The 21,483-nt window shown below is 40.4% G+C and overlaps 1 protein-coding gene across 2 annotated transcripts; it reads right to left on the reverse strand.

Moving 5' to 3' along the window:
• Positions 1 to 2,070: 2,070 nt before the first annotated feature.
• med26.S (mediator complex subunit 26 S homeolog) lies at positions 2,071 to 20,499 on the reverse strand. 2 transcript variants are annotated; one of them, XM_018243724.2, is made up of 3 exons: positions 20,190 to 20,499; positions 8,042 to 8,116; positions 2,071 to 5,149 (listed from the first exon to the last, which is right to left on the reverse strand). In XM_018243724.2, the coding sequence occupies exons 1-3, from the start codon at positions 20,259 to 20,261 to the stop codon at positions 3,506 to 3,508; spliced, it is 1,791 nt and encodes a 596-aa protein (XP_018099213.1). In that variant the 5' UTR covers positions 20,262 to 20,499; the 3' UTR covers positions 2,071 to 3,505. The 2 variants fall into 2 exon arrangements, with proteins under 2 accessions (XP_018099213.1, XP_018099214.1); XM_018243725.2 differs by lacking the exon at positions 20,190 to 20,499 and adding an exon at positions 13,896 to 14,023.
• Positions 20,500 to 21,483: the final 984 nt, after the last annotated feature.

The raw sequence follows: 21,483 nt of genomic DNA on the forward strand, positions 1-21,483 counted from the left end.
GGTTGCTGCTAAAGAGATCACAGCTGTTTTGCAAAAAGCCTCCAAGTGTGTCCAGTGTAATATAACAACCTTTACAAGTAGGGATGCACCAAATCCACTATTTTGGATTCGGTTGAACCCCCAAATCCTTCTTGAGAGATTCGGCCGAATACTGAACCCTAATTTGCATTAGGAAGGGGCAAACATTTTTTTACTTCCTTGTTTTTTAACAAAAAGTCAAGTGATTTCCCTCCTGCCCCTAATTTGCATATGCATATTAAGATTTGATTCGGCCAAATTCAAATCCCAAACCGAATCCTGGATTCGGTGCATCCCCACTTAAAATGTACATACACAGTCAAGCGCGGATGGTGGTAAAGGCTTTTTAAAATATGCTGAGTTCCAGTCCCACTGAAGAAGTCATCAAAAATAGGCAGACCGTTTACTAAAAGGGCTAAAAGCCCAGCTTCAGAGCACAAGAATGGGGTAATGTATCAGATGTAAACCATATTTTACCTGTTGCTCATAGTGTATGTTCTTTGGTATCTGTGTAGCAAAAAAACAAGATATTAATGTACATTAAAAGTCAACTTTTATGGAGGAGGAGGCTTAATTTGTGGTGCCGCTAACTCCTGGTATGCTGGCACACTGCATGCATTATTTACATGCTTAGCATCCCAACATGTCTGCCCTAACTAGGAGCTCCTTCCAGGTGTGGGTGGCATATCACTCACCAGGTGCATTTACTGCCCAAAATAGCCAATTGCTCTATTAGCCCACAACTATGTTGGGGAAAGATTTTTCTATGATAGGTGCCTTTTAGCAATAAATCATTTGTCTGTCTCAGGAGAAATCAGCAAGATCTATTGAACAATTCACTGGTCCATGTTACACAGTTTAAAACAATTGTATCAATGACTGTATCCCTTTAAAGGAGAAGTCCGGTCTTAAACCTTGGGAATGCCAATATGTAATGCAGGCCCAATTCCTGTTGATAACTGGGGTCATGGGTGAAAGTTGCTTATGAATCGGTAGCCCTCATTTTAAAGTTATATTGAAAAATAATTGCATACAGCTCACCTAATCTTGCTAGGAGTGGAAATTAGGATGTGTGCAAATGACTAATAATGCAGAAACCTTTTAAAGGGAACAGTAAAAAAAAACAAAAAAAAAACCTCAACACTTAATGGGGAGGCTTTTTCCTTTAGCCAGCAGACAGTGTTTTGCTGCCCCAAATTAATAAAGTCCAAAATCTCTGGTCATGTTCCACAAAGTAAATCATGGGAAGTGGATACCACTTGAAAAATTATCTTCACTCAATTTTAATAGCTTTATCATGTAATTAATATTTACTGCTCTAGGCGTTGGAACATTTACAGTCATTTGGCTTATTGTTAAATGCAAGGATTTATTGAGAATGCTGAGAGAGGGGTTTATGGTGTAGAAAGGCAATGCCAGGAGTCAAAAGTCTACATTACCATGTCATTGTTGTAAATCCAATAACAGAAATGCATCAGGACATGGGTATTGGAGAGCTGTACTGATGACATTTAAAGGGATAACATTTTCAGTGACTTTTCTATACGCAACTTAATATACATATAATTGACATTTTAATAGACTTCATTCTGCCATTAGGCAGAACACACTGAACAGTAGCAAGGGTCTGCTAAAAGCCTCTGGAGATAGAGCTTCATTTCTAGACTTGCAGGCATCACTTCAGCTGTTGAGGAGCTTGTTGCTCTGATAAACTTCAGTCACTCTTCACTGCAAGTTGGAGTGATATCACCCCTCCCTCCGCCCCCACTCCCCAACAGCCTAACAACAGAACAATGGGAAGGTAACCAGATAGACCCTTAACACAAGATAACAGTTCACTGGTAGATCTAGGAACAGTGTTCAATAGTAAAATCCAGGTCCCACTGCAACACATTCATTTACATTGTGTAGGAGAAACGACAGCCTGCCAGAAAGCAGTTCCATCCTAAAGTGCTGGATCTTTCTGAAAGCACATGACCAGTCAAAATGACCTGAGATGGCTGCCTACACAACAATTTTACAAAAAAAAACAAAACACCACACACTTGCTGGTTCAGGAATGAAATTTTATATTGTAATGTGAATTATTTGCAGTGTAGAGTATGAAACGAAACCATAAAAATCGTGACCGAATCCCTTTACAGATTGAAAACTCTCTGCAGTAACAGTAGCATGGATGCAACTTTATCACCATTCTAAAACTGTCTGTGAACATGAGGGGGACTGCAAAGATCTGGTAGTAAACGTGTTAGAAATACCATGACAAAGCGTTGCAAATTGTATTTTTTTTTATTATGGTTTCCACATTTATATCACAAGTTGTCCATTGATTAGACCAAAGTTAGCAAAGTTGCTCTCTTCTGCATCTCAGAAATACAGAAGACTTACTGTACATTCAACTAAGGCTTGGTTTTTTTAGCAAAAAAAAATAAAAAAAATTGCGTTTATGATGGAGATTCCATAAGGCAGATAACATCTAAAGGAATGGTAGCAAGTATTTTTTTTTTTTTACCCAGCATACAAAAGGCCCTTCTCACATTTCTGTAGCTTAACACTTGACATGCTGGTAGCACCATCAACTTAAAAAAAGGTAAACTGTGAAGGTCTAAAATCAATTTGGTATGGGCAGGGTATAGCACATTTTAGAAATGAGAATATTACAAAGATAAATGTAGAAAAAAAATGACATTTCAATTATCTACTGAAGCCAGTCATTTTTAATAGTTTGGAAGTAATTGAGGTGTCAAATTAAAATATGGATTTGGGGGGTTGAAATGTCCAAGCCTGTCAGTAAAAATGCTTCTGAGACTGAACAAATACATCAAACCATCCAAATTGAAAAAGAAAAGCCAAGGTAATGACTTTCTGCTCTCTCTTCACAAATTTAAAGGACCAGTTGTGATGCTAGGAACACAAAATTTGAGTGCGTCAAAATTTAAGACGCGCTTGTCAAATTAAATCTGGGGGAAAAAAAAACATTAATTCAAATAAATAAATGCATACTTTGTTATGGTAATAGAACATCTTCAACTTATTTAAATCATCTCACATAACCTTTCGGTACCTGTCATATATATATATATTTTTTTATTCCAGCCCTTCTGCAGGTACCGGGAAAAACCTCTTCTGTGATTTTAGGGTTGGTTTGCATTTAACACTTTTTCTTTTATTATAGCTCACTTGCTATATATCCTTCCACTGCATTTGTTTTCCTCGTTTATAGTATTAAACCAGTAGCAGCATTTCGCACAAAGGGATGGGTGCAGCAGGAATTGAGATACCTGCGGTTAATTCCCAGAATGTAGTAGTGACCCTCTAAACTTCTCTGTTCTGCTTCTGGCGCTATCAGCCCCTTTATCTACCATCCCCAACACTGAAAGGGGGCTCCTCACTCTACAAATCTCCTTTGATGAGCGGTGGTCGCTGAGCGACCCAGGGTTTTGCAGTGAAAACCGTGGATATGAGAAAGTGGAATTGGTACCCACGCTCAGTCTAGGCAGACATAAGGCAAGATGTTTAATCTACCATCATCCCCATGAGGGTCCAATGAGATGCACTGCGTCCAATCATACCAGTTGCCCTGTGTATCATGACAGCCATTGACACCAGGCCAATGTTGGTTGTGTATTCTGTCCGTGTCACTGCTAGTGATTTCCCTGGTTCTTCCAGGTAGATCGCTTGGAAGAACAATTGGAACTAAAACATGAGTTTTCCTTGCTTCCCTCTTAGTGCATTCCTCCTGTTTTAAATATTCTGACATGTAATAATGTGCACTCTGAGTCTGTACACCAGAGGAAGACAATAAGCTGCCTTGCCGGTGGAGATAGGACTGGATGATATCACTTCCAGACAGCTCTTTCCAGTTCGTCAGTTGAAAGGGACTTGGCAAGCTTAACTTTAGATCCTGCTTGTCAGTCTCAGTCCTGTGTTGTTCTGAAGGAGCAGAACTCTCTACTTGCGCTGGATCTTTGAGTGTTAAGGGTTTAATCTGCCCTGTCATAACATCAAATGTTAGTTTGCGTTCCTTTCTTACCCTTGCTGGTTTACCAGTCCCATCTGCAGAATGCCCTTCACACTCTATTCGAAATCTAGATTTTTTCCTCTTGCGGTTGTCTGAGCCAGATGCTGCATCATCACTATCTACTTTTGAGGACTCTGTCAAAAAACCAGTACGAGGCGAGGAATCTAAAAGGCTACTGCGGGGGATGTGTTGTTGTGATGTCCTAGGCAAGACCTGGTGGCAATCAGTGGAGGGTATCTGTTCTACCAGCTTGTGTGGGGAAGAGACTCGGTCCTGTCGAGGGGACTCAAGTCTTTTCGCTGTAGCAGGGGGTGTAGAAGGGTGCAAAGGGGACTGATGTGCAGAGTCTACACCTGGTAGCCTTTGGGAAGGACTAGGAGCAGAACCCTTTGGTGCATATGTGGTGTGCTGTCGTGTAGTCAATTCTGCACGAGTGCCACGGGGACTAAAGGAAGAACAGCGGGGACTTCTGGGCTGGAGAGAGAGGGCATCATCCAAACCCCCACTGTGCTGTTGAAGGACAACTGCTTTTAGCAGAGAGGAAGTGCTTGGCTGTTTTACAAGTCCAGGAGAGTTGGTATGAGGCCGGACAGCATTTACTGGTATTTTTCCATGCTTATCATTCTCAGCAGGCTCCAGTCTGTTAGATTGCAAACCTCCATCAAGAAGGCTAGGGAGGTTCTCAGGGGGGCTGCCCCCAACTCCATTAGTGGGTGGGGGTGAGGAGTTTTGAAAAAGCTCATGGTTGGGCTTCGGTAGATGTCCTGGGGTACCCTGTCCACCATCCCGAAGTTCTCCTTTTCTTTTTCTGTTGGTTGTCTTTTCAGCTTTTGGAGAATGTGCTCTTTGAATATCATTTCTGCTTTTCAGCTCCTGTATGGGCTTCCCACAAAGAAGAGTAGTTGGTGCAAGATCTGCCTTGCAGTTGTGGGAGCCACCCCCATTGGCAGAACCTGGTAAGTTAGGGATGCCCCTCACAAACTGTTCATTCTGGGTCCCTGGCTCAATCAACTTTTGCCAGTTTCTTAGCAATTTTTTTGCACGCTTAGCAAGGTCCTCATTGCTGGTCTTTTTCCGAACATCATTAATCAGTTTTCCTAGTCGAGTTTCCTGGAGGTGGAAAAGTAAAGTTTTTAGGTAAAAAACACATTTGTAAAAAGAATTAAAAAAAAGAAGCATATAACTGCAAAAAACTTTTTTTTGTTAAATAAAAATACATTTCAACCAAATAGGATAATGGGCTAGCTACAATGGTGCTCATCCCCTTTGTTTGAGCAGCCAGAGGCGTTGAGCCTTTGTAAATAAATTCCTGACGTCAATGTGTCCTTAGAGCAGGGGTCAGCAACCTTTACTATCAAAAGAGCCATTTTGAGAAAAATAGTCTGGAGCCGCAAAACATAAAGCTTATAAACTTTTAAAAGTTTTAACCTTTTTTTAATTTTAACTGTTACAACAACAGAATACATTAAACAGAAGTGCAGTGTGTATGTGTAGGCCTACTTTGAAATATATTAAACACTGAATAGCCCTATTAAATGCTAGTGTTCTCATCTGTTTAATGTGACTTCTGCTTCTGAAGCTCCATGCTGATCATCCTTCTCCTGTCTTGAGTGTGTGACCGTGGTAAGGACCATGATGAATCATCTTGCTGTGGCTTGGTCTTGCCTGTCACTTCTGGGACGTCTATACAGCCCTCGCACCTTCTGGCGGCTTCCTGAGTGTGCAACTGCGGTAAGCAAACCTTTAGCTTACCGTGGTCGCGCACTCAAGAAACCGCCAGTAGGTGTGAGGGCTGTATAGACAACGTGACAGGCAAAGCCACAAGACCGAGCCACAGTAAGCAGGATGAAGAGCCGCGGGTTGCCTACCCCTGCCTTAGAGGGACAGGATACACTTATGTATCAGGACATTGAAAATGCTTATCTGCATAATGCAGTGTTGACTGCCAGGGAATAATCCTTTCACTAATGGATATACACCTGCCAAAACTGGGCACAACTCAGCCTTTGAGGAATTCACAATCCATCAGCATGTTGAAGTGGTTAATCTATGGCGAGTTGTTGCCCGCAGGGGCTTTTATATCAAAAATTAAAGAGTTTTAAAGTAATTCAAATATAATGCAGTGTTGCCCTGTGCTGGTAAAACTGGTTTGTTTGCTTTAGAAACACTACTATTTATATAAATTAGCTACTGAGTAGCAATCGGGACAGCCATTCAAAGGAGAAAAGGCTCAGGTTACACAGCAGATAGCAGATAAGTCGTGTAGAACATAATGGTGTCTGTTATCCACTATTTATCCTGTGCCGTATAGCCTTTTTCAATTTCCACCATTGCTACACTGCAGCTTGTTTATATGAAGTATAGTAGTGTTTCTAAAGCAACCCCATCAGTTTTACAAGTGCTTGGCAACAGTACATGATATTTTCATTACTTTAAAGAGAGTTCATTTTTTGGTGTAAATGTTCTTTTAAGATAGCGTATCAAGGGACTTTAACTCCTTTTATTTTTATTGTACTAATGACTCTTGCAGCTGAACGGTTGTGGCTTCAATTAACTTCCCTACCAGGACCCTTTTACGGTTATCATCAATGCCAGTGGCCAGTTGGCACATCCTTTTTTTTTACAAATCAAGGAAAATCCTGCCTGCTCTGTGAAGCACCCAGCTCTACAAGATGAAGGGAAGAAAAAAAAATGCACATAAATACACAGTATTACGTGCTCTACTGGCTGGCATATTAGACAGTTGGATCAAATGTCTATTATTTCACTTTGCCATAACCTGTTCCCTACTCTTGCACTCTGTAAAAGTTACACCAGGGTCAGAGAGCATGTGTAGTGTATATTTTTAAGCTGTCAGGACTGTACTGTATTTATGGACATTGGTAAAAGTGTTGTTCTGGGTCCATGGCAAAGTGCAAACAGAGGCAGAAAAAGTTCAGAGAGCAGCTGTTGCTTCCCTCCACCAGAGATGTCCAATGGGAGACTCCCAGGTTACATGACCCATGTGGCCCCTGGGTGTTAAAGAGCTCCACAGGCCCTTTTTGGATTACATAATCATTTTAATATAATCCAGCCTTTGAACCTGTATTAATGGCCTCCCTACATATAAAATATATTAACAGTAAACATAACTGTAGCTATGGTTTAATGTCTAAACATAACTGTAGCTATGGTTTAATGTCAAATTCAGCTGACAGCAACTGCTTCACATAAAGGTTTTTAAGTGTGTGTGTGTGTGTGTGTGTGTGTGTGTGTGTGTGTGTGTGTGTGTGTGTGTGTGTGTGTGTGTGTGTGTGTGTGTGTGTCTATGACAACATCTGACTTAATAGCAATTACAGAATATTATTTATAATAACTTATCTAATATGCAAAGTAGCCACAGCTATGCAGGACAAGCACAAATGGTTGCATAGCTGCAAAGGAACCTTCTGAAAATTGGAATTGTTACAACTGCATATCAATTTTTACATATTGCATAAGAATTTAACATATGAATGTACTTGTATATTTGAATAAACAAGGCACTACATATTTTGGTGTTACTGTCCTTTTAAATGTAATGGCATGGAAGACAATATTTGCCAAGACACAGCTTCAGCAAGTTAGTATTGTCAGTTAGCAAGACTTGACAACTGTGGCTAAACAAAACTTTGCATATGGAATTTGTGAAAAGTATGAAAGTATATCAAAATATATTTACCTTTTTTTTTTATTCCGAGTTTCCCAGTTAATGCCTAATCATTAACTTTCCCTTCAATTACTAAAATGTACAGCACAGGCTATGCTGTAATCTGCCTAGAGCCAAAACGAAAGTTTAATTGATAAATTCAGCAATATAATTAAAGTTTGGTGTACTTAAAAGCCTCAGCAACAACACATGCATAGGTCCAATATTTTTTTTAAAAAAAAGTTATCATTGCAATTATGTTTTTTGGGCAACTTTGTTAGAGTCTGAGATATAACCACTTTTCTATCTTTTAATAACTCTTTTTCATAACTCACCTCCAATGCCTCTTTGGTAATGGGATACTTCTCCAGACTGGAGATCACTTCTAGCACAGCAACCATGTTATGAATCTGAAAAAAAAAAAATAAATTTATATTTCAAGAAGAGGAAAACAATTTATTAACAGGCCTACTCACGTATAAGCCCCTATAGCCTGTTGCTCAAGCTATGACTTTTAGGCCAATTTTACAATAAGTAAACACCAAATTGCTGGCTATGGGAATTCTCACATAATATACCCAGAGTATACAAATATGTATTTTCCAAGCAATAGCCCAGAAGAAAAAATATGCTCCTAGAACCCATCTCACTAAATTCCATCAACAAGACAAGCTTGTTAAGTGTCACAGCACTTCCTCCCACATTGTACCAGTTCCATAAATTGGTGGAGGCAAAAAAAATGTAGATTGCAAAAACAGCAAAATACAGCTACAATGCAGATAACTCAAACACTAATGTTAACACCATAATATCATATTTATAAAGCAGAGATCCTAAGGGCACGGTCACAAAGTACGTTTTTACATTGCATTTTTAAAAAAGGCAAGGTCAATCTTAAATAGGCGCAAAATGAGGCCTCACTGAAAATGGAATATGCATTACAGCAATTACCACTAGGCAGTTGCAAGTCAACATCCGCCACAAGAAGCCAGTATTTGCATCTTTCAGCAGAAATGCCAGTACGCCAAACAAAACACATTATTGAACTGTATTGGATCTGCAGGTTTGGAAACACACTATTGAAATATGCTGCACATTTTCAATATGGCTGCCATCCAGATAATAGATCTTATATTTCAGTAGTAAGTTGTGGCCAACTAAATATTTAGAGAAGTACAGTGAGAAATAACAAAGAAAATTTTTTTTGTATACAAAAAAACAAAAAAAAGGGGTGATGCACATATATACATGATGATTGATGGATATAGCTTATGATTTAAGTACAGTTAATAGAAAATTGACGTAACTTCCGTACTACAGAGAAGAGAGAGAGAAAAGAGAGACTTGGCAAAAAGCGGAGCTCATGGGTGCCATTTTCCGGCTCTTTTGTAGGTTTCAGGAAGTGAACACTATAGTGGTGCATGTACAGTTGGAGCAGTCTTCCAGTTCGTAGCAACTGTGCATGCACTTTACTTTGAAATACGACAAATCACCTCTTCTTCAGGCAACTTATCTCCCCGAACTGCATTCCCGCCGGCGGGATGGCACTCGGATCACTTAGTTTTCCAAAGTCACCCGAAGTTTCCTCGTGAGGCAACTTCAGGCGACTAGAGTCTGTTAACTTGGGCTGTAAGGCCCACATTTACATAGCATTACAAGAGGCAAAATGTGATAAAAACAGGTGTCTAACGATATGGATTCTGCATCTGAAAAGCCATGTACACATAAATGCACATTTCACAAACGAGTTGGATAATATACCCTATGATTCAAATAATCAAACAGAATAAATTACAGTCCAGCAGATGGTGCCAGAGAGGACAGTATGGGAATGAATGGAAAGTAAAGTAAATTGAAGGCAAGTTACACAATAATGAAACTAAAAATGTTACAATGTTTTGCTACAACATTATAGAATTAAAAATAAAAGCAAGTTTTCGGCTATATTTGTATTCCCAAAGAGTGGCCCACACAGCCACTGGGGAAAAGTGTCCTTCCTGCTATGGTTGTCAATCTGAAAGCTGCTGTATAACAGAACAGATCTAGCATATTTGATGTAACAAGATGACAGTAAATAAATGCATGACGGCCTTATATAAAAGCAAACATTTGATTTGGGAACTGTAGGGGTTTGCAAAAAGTCCCCAACAACATGAACAATTTCAATTATCCTCAAGACAAAGTAGCCACAATAATCTGGAAAATGGGAATGATCAGCACATTCACCTATGAGCCTAGTTCTCTTATTTATATATATTAGATTTTTTTATTTTTTAATAGACTCAATTCTCAAAACTGCTGGACAGATACCTGTATTGATATTGGTTGGCCGAGAACCCTGAGGGCTAAGTAGTCAGCTTCTATTAGCCCTTTATTCATCAAGTTGCTGCATTTTACTAGTACCCATCTAATATTAACAGCTATGTGTAGAACCTTAACACGGTGTTAAGGATTACCTTCAATATATTTCTTAGGTATTGAAAAGGTCAAAACGAATCGTAATGCAAACTTTGTAATTAAACTCTTGGGTACCCCCATTTTTTATGTTAAAGGAACAGTTCCGTATAAAAAAAAAAACTGGGTAAATAGATAGGCTGTGCAAATAAAAAATATTTGTAATATAGCTAGTTAGCCAAAAATGTAATGTATAAAGGCTGGAGTGACTGGATGTCTAACATAATAGACAGAAAAAGACTTCCTGTTTGTTAGATCTGTAACTGAGTTAGTCAGTGACTTGAAGGGGGTCATAACTGTTCATTGAGTTTGCAATTGATCCTAAGCATGCAGATCAGATTCAAAAGTGACCCAAGTGGCCCCCTCAAGTAACCGATTGGTTACCTCAAATAACATATTGGTTACCGCCTGGAAACCAATCAGTGGAAACCAAGACAACTACAAAGCAGGAAGTAGTGCTCTGGCTGTTAAGTTAGACATCCGCTCACTCCAGCCTTTATAGATTTCATTTTTGGTGAACTATCTACAGTTAGGTCCATAAATATTTGGACAGAGAAACTTTTTTCTAATTTTGGTTCTGTACATCACCACAATGAATTTTAAATGAAGCAACTCAGATGCAGTTGAACTGCAGACTTTCAGCTTTAATTCAGTGGGATGAACAAAAAGACGTAATGAAAATGTGAGGAACTAAAGCCTTTTTTTTTTTTAAACACAATCACTTCATTTCAGGGGCTCAAAAGTAATTGGACAATTGACTCGAATGCTATTCCATGGGCAGGTGTGGGCAATTCCTTTGTTAGGTCTATCAATGAAGCAGATAAAAGCCCTGTAGTTGATTTGAGGGGGGGGGGGGTGCTTGCATGTGTTTTGACAGACAACATACAGTTAAAGGAGCTCTCCATGCAGGTGAAACAAGCCATCCTTAAGCTGCAAAACAGAAAAAAAACTGAGAAATTGCTACAATATTAGGAGTGGTAAAATCTAGTTTGGTACATCCTGAGAGAGAAAGAAAACACTGGTGAACTACGCAACGCAAAAAGACCTGGATGTCCACAGAAGACAACAGTGGTGGATGATCACAGAATCATTTCCATGGTGAAGAGAAACTCCTTCACAACAGCCAAACAAGTGAACAACACTCTCCAGAGGTAGGCGTATTTATATTCAAGTCTACCATAAAGAGAAGACTGAATGAAAGTAAATACAGAGGGTGCACTGCAAGGTGCAAGCCACTCATAAGCCTCACGAATAGAAAGGCTAGATTGGACTTTGCTTAAAAAAAAAAAAAAAACATCTAAAAAAGACAGCACTGGAAAAACATTCTTTGGATAGATGAAACCAAGATCAACCTCTACCAGAATGATGGCAAGAAAAAAGTATGGAGAAGGTGTGGAACAGCTCATGATCCAAAGCATACCACATCATGTATAAAACATGGCGGAGTAAGTGTGATGGCTTGGGTGTGCATGGCTGCCAGTGGCACTGGGACACTAGTGTTTATCCTTGATGTGACACAGGACAGAAGCAGCCGAATGAATTGAGGTGTTCAGAGACACTGCTCAAATCCAGCTAAATGTAGTCAAATTGATTGGGATGCGTTTCATAATACAGTTGGACAATGACCCATAAGATACAACCAAAGCAACCCAGGAGTTTATTAAAGCAAAGAAGTGGAATATTCTTGAATGGCCAAGTCAGTCACCTGATCTGAACCCAATTGAGCATACATTTCACTTGTTGAAGTCTAAACTTCAGACAGAAAGGCCCACAAACAAACAGCAACTGAAAGCCGCTGCAGTAAAGGCCTGGCAGAGCATTAAAAAGGAGGAAACCCAGAATCTGGTGCAAAGGGTTTTCAACCAAGTATAAGAAATGAACATTTTATTTTCTGTTTTTTCATTTGTCCTATTCCTTTTGAACCCTGAAGTGTAGTGATTGTGTTTAGTTCCTTGCATTTTTTATTTATCTTTTTGTTCAACCCACTGACTTAAAGCTGAAAGTCTGCAGTTCAACTGCATCTTTTTGTTCAACCCACTGACTTAAAGCTGAAAGTCTGCAGTTCAACTGCATCTGAGTTGTTTCATTTAAAATTCATTGTGGTAATGTACAGAACCAAAATAAGAAAAAGGTTGTCTGTCAAAATATTTATTGACGTAACTGTATATTAGAAGTATTTTTTTATTTTGCACAGCCTACTCAGTTTTTATTTTTACACTGAACAATTCCTTTAAGTCTTCGCAGATAATACATTTACAGTATTAACTTGCTTTGAAGTTTTATGGCAAACGCCTCCTAAAACCAAAGACAGGTCACCTTTTTAATTTCAGTATGTTTTCAAATGGGCTGCATTTATAGTTTTTGAATTACTTACTCTTATTCTTACTCTGACCACATCTAAAAACAATAGTTTTGTAAGGCTACAAATGTATTGTTTTGCCACTTTGTATTACTCTTCTGTCTATTCAGACCCTCTATGATAATATTCCAGCCTCTCATTAAAATGAATGCATGGTTGCTAGGGTAATTTGGACACTAGCAACCAGATTGCTGAAATTGCAAACTGTAAAGCCAAGGTGAACAACCCCTTTAAGTTGTCACTTTTTAGAATCACATCAGATACGCTAAGAATATAATTTAAAAAACATAATATATCACTTTATGCTAGAGGATATTTGGTGACATTGCAGTGGCACCAGCATCAAAGGCAAAGTCAAGATACTGCTGTTCAATAAAGTTAAAGGAATTGTTCAGAGTAAAAATAAAAACTGGGTAAATAAGACTATAGAATAGGCTGTGCAAAATAAAAAAATGTTTCACATATAGTTATTTAGCCAAAAATGTAAGGTATAAAGGCTGGAGTGACTGCATGTCTAATATAACCCAACTTCCTGCTTTTCAACTCTCAACACCCTGGCTACGAGGCAGTAACCAATCAGAGACTTGAGGGGGGGGCCACATGGGTCATATCTGTTGCTTTTGAATCTGAGCTGAATGCGGAGGATCAATTACAAACTCACTGAACAGAAATGTACCATGTGCCCCCCCTTCAAGTCGCTGACTAGCTCAGACTTATAGAGCTGAAAAGCAGGAAGTAGTGTTCTGGCTATTATGTTAGACATCCAGTCACTCCAGTCTTTATACATTACATTTTTGGCTAACTATAACTATATTAGAAACATTTTTTTATTTTGCACAGCCTATCTATTTACACAGTTTTTATTTTCACGCTGAACTATTTCTTTAAGAGGTGGCAACGTGAAAATCAAATAGAAAGAAAAAAAGGTTTAACAAGCAATGTGAAAGATACCCTACAAATATAATACGACCAAAAGTATCAGTCTAAAATGGGTTTCATCTAAAATGGCATATCCTCAGTTGGAACTCTCACTCAACAAAAGTTCATGAGTGATCAGAGGCAACCAAAAAAACTACCATATACAATGCCATTGGCTGCAAAGGTATAAAACAGAAGTGGAAACACATACTCAGGAGTGATAAAGAACATCAAAAATGACATTTCACTAGGTCAGTCTTATAGAGGAGTCTGGGTTTGGTGGATGCCAAGAGAACACTATGTGCATAATGCTGATAAAGTTGGTTTAGGAGAAATATTCTGTTTTCCAAGGTTTGGGCTAAAATCCCTGGTTCCATTAGAATCAATTTAAGGAGAAAGTAACCCCTTATTAAAAAAACCCTACCCCCATAGACAAATGCCCCAAACTTTTTACTTACCCCTCGGTGCAAATTCAGGGATCGAAGTTTATGGCAGCCATCTTCCAGGTCTTTGTGTCTTCTTCGGGCGGTATGACAATTTCCATCAACTTTGGCGCATGCGCAGTTGTCACAAACCAAGAAGTTGCTTCAACTGTGCATGTGCCGCCATGCCGGTCTCATCACCAGGGGTAAGTAAAAAGTTAGAGGCATTTGTCTGGGGTAGCAGCTAGGCTGGGGAGGGTTTTTATTAATAAGGGTTGTGTTTCTCCTTTAAGACTACAGCATAGCAGTGTAGCGACATTCTTGACAATTATGTACTTCTTCCCCCCCCCCCCATTTCAGAACACTAATTCCCACTACTGCATTAGAATGAGTTTGCATAAAAGGGACTGGAATAACACTGTTCTGCAGTGCCCTGACTTCAGCCCCACTGAATGGCAGTGGGGTGACAACAGCAGCAAAAAGAGAACTAGCTTCATATTAATACTATTCATTTAAAAGAAGATGTTGGACAGGCAGGTGTCAGAATACTTTTTGCCATATATAATATATTTCAAAAGTACTATGCACGTTTCATTTGCAGTCATTGTACATAACCCTGCTTGATTTGCACTTCAGCATTTGTTGCAGTTAATGCATAGTTATACGATCCTCCTAAACTGCACTACTTTCACTTAATTAAAAGTACATAAAGATCAGCAGCAACTCCATACCGGCAGTAACACTTCAGGAAACAAAGTAGCAATATGGCAACAATGAAGAACACTGCCAGCCTCTGGCACCAAGGAAAAACAATTCAGTTTGGGGTGAGAACAGGGGAGACAAAGTTATGGCCTCCAGAAGGGGTCATTTTCCCCTTTTAAGTTGCCTAACAAATACTGTTGTACAGAGATCAAGAGTAGTACCAACCTTTACACCAATTTTCTCTCTCAACAGAGAAGTCCCAGTGGCTATAAGTAGCAACAGTGATAATTGTCTATGCTGCCCAAAAAAAAGAGGGGCCAGACACTGGTTTTAACTACTGATTAAAGGGGACCCGTCACCCTAGGAAATAATTCCAAATAATTTTCTATCATGTTAGTTAAGCAAAATAAAAAATGTACTTACAATACATTATTTACATTTTGTTTCCTTTGGTTTAGGAATTACACAATCACAACACACAGGCAGTAGCTATTTTGTGAACACTGCTGTGTAGAACACGTTATGTAGCACTCCAAAATCTTGTGTATGCACCAGAATGGGGGGGACCTAATGCCCATACACAGTTTATACACAATTATAGAGTGTTAGCAGAGAGGGGAAATGTGGGGAGTGGAGTAACATCTAGAAAGTGCTGAATGGAAAGTGAAAGTAATTGACTGCCCTAGCTCTATGCCTCAGGCATAGGCGGGACAGGCAATATATGATTGACAGCTCAAACATTTAAACATCTTTATAACGGGGATGGATGTTTTAATGCAAAAAAGAATTTGGGTTCCATGTTTAATTTGGAAACGACTTATTATACAGCTTTAATTACGGATTATCACAGAAAGCAACCTGCAACATTACTCATTTTGGCAGGCTGAGCTGGGTGGTAGAAATACACCGCCCTTTGCAACAGGTGAATCCCATCGCTTCCACATCACAGAGTATCTGCACTGACAAATACAGCTTCAGCCAAGTGCAGGTTCAAGGAGTGGAGATCGGAGCAAAAATGTGAAAGCAGGCATTTTTAGCTCTGCGTACCTGTACTCAGCCGGAACGTGTACTTCTCTGTGTAGATACAAAGATGTGGAAGAAAGGGAATCCTCTCTGCCAGCAGATGAAAAACCAAAAAAAAAAAAAAAAACCTGTAGCCTGAAAAGCAGCGGAGCCTACACTCCATTTTCCCATGAATTAAAGAAAAACTACCAGAAGCTCCATTAAAGTCACTTCTATAGTATCTATTAGTTATGTGCAGGTTGACTTAAAAGTCGACCCACACCCAACCTATCCCCGTGAGCCTGTGTGCTCCCGTATTTATATACACGTGCACACTTAAAAGAACAGATATAGAGGTAAGAGTATATAAAAAACTGTGCATGGAGGCGGAAATGGGGCACTAGAATGTTGCGGGCTGGATGGACACAGGCTTAATTATTTGGATCTACACTATAATTACTCCAATTAGTATTTTCTCTTTTATTAGAAGTCCACCTTTGATAAAAAATATGTCAACAGCGTGGGCCTTCTGCATAATTATGGGGATAATTTGTTAGACAAACCAACAATAATTACAACTGCTTAAATGAGAACCAGTCAGCTCTTCTATTCACTAAAAGTACACTAACCCAGGGTATTACTGAAGGGGCACAAAGCAACCATCCTCTTCTGTCTCACAGATCCATTGCAACCAATGTGTGCTGCGTACAGTAGAGTGAAAAGCACAAAGCTGGCATTTGCATCTCCTGCACATGCTTACCTGGCCCCAAACCAAACAGAGGGTACATGTAGAGGAAGATGACAACAGGACATTCCTACAGTAGTACCTGGCCAGAGATTATGACTTACATTCTCTTTTAAACAACTCTCAGTGTTAAGTGCCGAAAACTTGCCAGAAACATAATACCAATAGTGTACTCCAGTTCTAAAATTGATAGTGAAAGCCTCATTAAATACAAGGCATTCATATACCTTCCAATACAGATAAAGCTACAACTATGCATAGTTGTATACGTTACATTTAATGGTTTCTCTGTGCTATTAAACCAGTAGTTCTCAATGCACAAGAGGCCTGAGGATTAAGATGGCCACGCATGGCTGATTATAGCCTTAAGGTGGCCATGGACTCCAAGATACACTCGTTTGGCGACATCGCCAAACGAGCGGATCTTTCCCCGATATGCCACTAAACTGCATGACTATATCGAATTACGATGCGCCAAGCAGCTCCGACGGGTCGGTCGGGTAAAAATCCAACCTTCCCGATCGATATCGTGGCCAGATATCGATCGGGAAGACCCGTCGGAAGCCATACACGGGCAGATAAGCTGTCAAATCAGTCCAAACGACCGATATCGGCAGCTTTATCTGCCCGTGTATGGCCACCATTACTTACATTGCATCTGTATATGTACCATATCTTGGGGACTGCAGGATAAAGACAATGGCAAACACAAACAAAATGCCACAGACCCTGCTGACCTTATCTCCCATCTGATTCTTGAGCCAAACAAATAGAATACTGCTAGTTGGTCATACATGGTAGGACACAAGCAAACCATTATTGGTGCAAGGTTTGGATATCAGTCAGTTTGACGATTGGCCCAGGCAGAAAATTTTGATTGGGTGCCTTTAAAGGCACCAGTACACCGCCCCTGTTAGTGCTGAACCGTCAGATACATGTAGAATTCTATTGTTTCTACCTGACTATTCAGCGCTACATGTGTGTATTGCAAAATTATCTTTCTCGGAAAGATCTTAATGACTACATCTATGGCCACCTTTAAATTAAAAAAACGTTCAACCACAGTTAGTTCAAGTAAACTAAAAGGACGCGCTCTGTCTCACTGTATGCAAATGGCCAAATGCTGTAATGTAAATCTGAGCTTTAACACAATTTGTAACTTATTTTTCCCTGAAGGGAAATCTGTACTTTCTGATACAAAAACATTAATTTTAATATTCTTGATTGCTTGAAAATATTATTGGACAATCCAAGTAACCACTATGCACAAAACTAAATCCGCTGCATACACGCTGCTTATTAACAGAGGCACTAGTGCTGCAGCCAAACAATCAACAGCTCCCTGATCCACATTTTTTAGTGTTATACCATGTAAGAGAACAGATTGACACGGGGGGTAACTATGAAGTACAAAAGTTACCTGCATGAGTCTAATACAGTATCTATCAAAGTATGTTATAGGGAATGCCTCTATAAACACCAAACAGCATACTTTGTTTATAAACCGTCAGTTCATGTAAAACAGTAGTATCCAGATTTTAAGTTTTCCTGGAATTGCTGCCAGGTTTTCACAGTCCCATATAGCATTGTCTTCCCCCCCGGACTGTACAGTTTCCCAGAAACCAAGTTTTGGTGCGGTTCCCTGGGAAAAGTAAAATTTGGGTTTCACTATAATAGCATGTGCAATGATTTCTGTGACATGTACCGAAAGTATGGCCAAGCAGATCTTTATCTGTTATTTTAGGGGGTAAGATGTATTCATAGTTTATTGTGTATAAAGTGTTTTGGTATCAACAGAATTGTCATTTATTACCTAATGAAGGCTCTGTTGATCCAAACCTGTTGTACATGACACCAGGTTAAAATTGGTGCACAACACCTGTACAGGCTAGCATGTGATAGAAGAACTACTGCAACAACTAAAGTCAAAGGCCTAGTAGTTTACCCCCCCCCCCCATGCTCCCAGAAGTGGTTACTGAAAGAAAGGTACTACACCTGCAGAGGAAACCCTTGCAACCACCTTCCATGGATGCATTTATCAAGAAGTCATAGCTCTGTACTGCTTACCATATTCAAGCAATTCACTTTTGTAATTAGCTTTGTGTACATTACAGTGTAATAAACATAAAATGACAATTTGTTACATATTTTAAAATTCACAGATTGATTCTTATAAAGTAAAGTGCACCCAACCGGTTTGAGAAGCAATCAAGCTTTGCTTTTTAGGGAACCAGGATCCTTTATCACAGATGTCACAATGTTCTATTTTTACATGTGATACTGTTTACCTACTTACTGCTCAAAATTCCCATGCAGGCACAGACCTTTGGAAAGTGCAGCTACCAAATACAGATTTTCAGTGGGTCAGCATGCAAGACACAAATTAATTTAGTATGTATATAACAATACCACGCCCCCCCCCACATCGATAACGTAAATGCAAGCAGCAGCCAAAATGGGTTCAACTGCTTTCTGAATGTACAAGATTGATATCTACAGGGATACAGTAAATACACATGCATTAAAAGCTATAACAACTGAAAGTAGGGTTTCAGCAATAGTTTATGAGACCCTACATTATGAAATTAACCTAAAAGTTCCATTTTATCTGTGTAGTAAATACTTCCAAAAAATGTTATTCCTACTTTCTACCTTTGCTTCAATATAAAAAGGAATGTTTTGTAGAACTATCCCACCAGTGCTGCAATAAGCAGTGGGAGAAGATATTGATAATTCAGTAGTTACATACAGCAGAAGTGGAGAAACTTTACAAATGGCAATACATTGTCTTTCTGGAGACTCATTACATGTTTTATAATTCAAATAACTTGTTACACCTCAGTCACACGTGTACCTGTGGCCTATGCAATGCTTCTTTAAAAAAAATATTTTGAATTTTCCCTGCCATGTTTCCTGGACCACAGATTTCCCAGATTAACCATCATGCTCACCAGGTCTGGACTGAGAGTCAAAATAGGCCCTAGCATTCCAAGTACACATAGGCTCAAACAGCCCACTAAATAGTGACTGTCTATGGCATCTTACTGCAGCCTCTCTGGCACTTGCCAGAACCCACAGATCGGGGCCTGATGCCCATGCCATAGAATCCTGACAACATGACAGAGAAATGTACCCTGTCCCACAAGTACACACACCTTAACAGCCAAGAACTATGTATATGCCAAAATAAGAGGGTTTTGGTAGCTTAGCAGCCTTGCCACGCTAGTGTTTGGCCCTGGGGTGCCCATGTGTCGGTGCCCATTCTCCAAGGACAGCATGATAATTTAAGGCCGCAACTAGGCCCGATCCCCGGGTTCGCCTAGAAAGTAACAACGGATGTGCTGGAATATACTTTGAAGATACAGATACAATGAAACAAACAGCACAGGTTGTCGCTACAATATGGCTGCAACCCGAGCTAACAACTGTGAACTCATAATCCTCCCTTCCCCTGTTACACGCTTCCTGGTTAACTCTCGGGTTCTATAGCCGGCTCCCAAATGAGCAGTTATTTTATAGCGTGTGTACTACCTATGGCATGCCACTATATGCCTCTCCGCAACTCCCAGCATGGTCAGTGCCACTTCCCCCACCACCCTTAGTTACTGCACATTCTGGCTCTAGGGGACTCACACGGTTCTCCTGATCCGCATGTGACCCTTCAATAGGCGAACTGAGGAACCTAAAAAAGTGCTTTCCAGACTAGCGACTCCGCCGATTTCAAAATACTTTATTCACCAATCACGACAGCCTCCAGTCACCCTCCGTAAACCCTTTCCCGGTCTCCCCTAGTCTAGCTTCCAAGTGCTGGCTGAGAGGGTTGTCTCAAGTATCGAAACCCAGTGTTGCGCTCTTCCCACTCCCCGTCCCCCATGACTCACGTTGCTATGCTTATCGATGGCCTGCAGCAGCCTCTCCCTGATCTCCCGCGGGGTTAGCGGAGCCGCTGTCATGGCCTCAGTCCGGGGATCACTGCGGAGGGCGGCGCGGCATGTTCCTTGGGAGGAAGGAACACTAGTTCCCAGGCGCAGGGAGAGCGGCGAAAAACCAAGAAAGCCGGAGACTCCCAGACGTCTCTCCCGATGGAGTCGAGCGACCGGGAGTCCCGATGCACGCCGGGAAGTCCGCCGCTGCACGCTTTGTGACGTGAAGGTAGCTGCGTCCTGGCGTCACTGTCCCTTTAGGCAGCACGTACGTCACGCACGAATGTCTCATTTTTCCCCTCAGCCGGAAGTGTCAGCCACGACATAAAGCTGGTAGCGGCTAGTTCCTATCCTTGGAAAGGACCTGACGTCACGGTAATATGATCTTATCATGTGACAGCTCCAATGCGGATTACCTATGAGTAAGCGGCAAATTAAAGCATGGGAAAGCGGTAATGGGTTCTAGTGGCGACTGCGGACTCTTCACAGCACCTGCAACTTAATCCCCGGGGTTTGCTACAGGTTGTAACCTCTACCTTAGGTTTTTGGGTAGTTCATTCTGTCGCTGAATGTTTGTAGGGGGTAAGGGGGTAGTCACTGCCTCCGAATTTCTGTGGGTAAGGGGGGATGAAGCTGACATAAAGCTGTCATTCGCGCTTCAGTATCCATGGAGAGACTGTCAGCTTGTGATCCAGAGTGGTTACTAGGCAGAATGCATGGTCTAAAATACATACCGGTATCTGGCCCACAGGAGAAGGTGAGCTGTGCTGGAGAGGAGGGGATTCTTTAAATGCATCACCTCAAGTCAGATGCACTCATACAGAGCAACCAGTGGCTTGTTATGAACTGCTGCTACACAACTTTTTATGGATTTCTTAGATAAATAAAGGTCTCTTTTCTAAACTGTACAATTGTCTGATGTTTCTCTTGTTTTGCTGTGATTTTTATTTTATTCTATATAGTCTGGCAGGCAGGCCCGAATTTGTGGAAATGCCACCAAGGCCCAGGCCTAGGGTGGCAGGATTTTAAGGGGCGGCATGATGTCCAACCACACCCACATTGGTTCAGAAACGCTGAAGCTGAAGAAATAATAGTTTTATACATTTCCTGTGCGCCAATCCCCATTGCTTTGGTCCCGATGAAAATTTGCATGAATAAAAGGGAGGGGGTGGGACGAACACAGCAGGCCTATGTGTATCCTCTATTGAAATCTGTGCCTACCTATAGAATCAGGAATTACAAGTTACCTAGT

The sequence above is a fragment of the Xenopus laevis genome, chromosome 1S (genome assembly GCF_017654675.1).
Source record: "Xenopus laevis strain J_2021 chromosome 1S, Xenopus_laevis_v10.1, whole genome shotgun sequence".
Lineage (NCBI taxonomy): Eukaryota > Metazoa > Chordata > Amphibia > Anura > Pipidae > Xenopus > Xenopus laevis.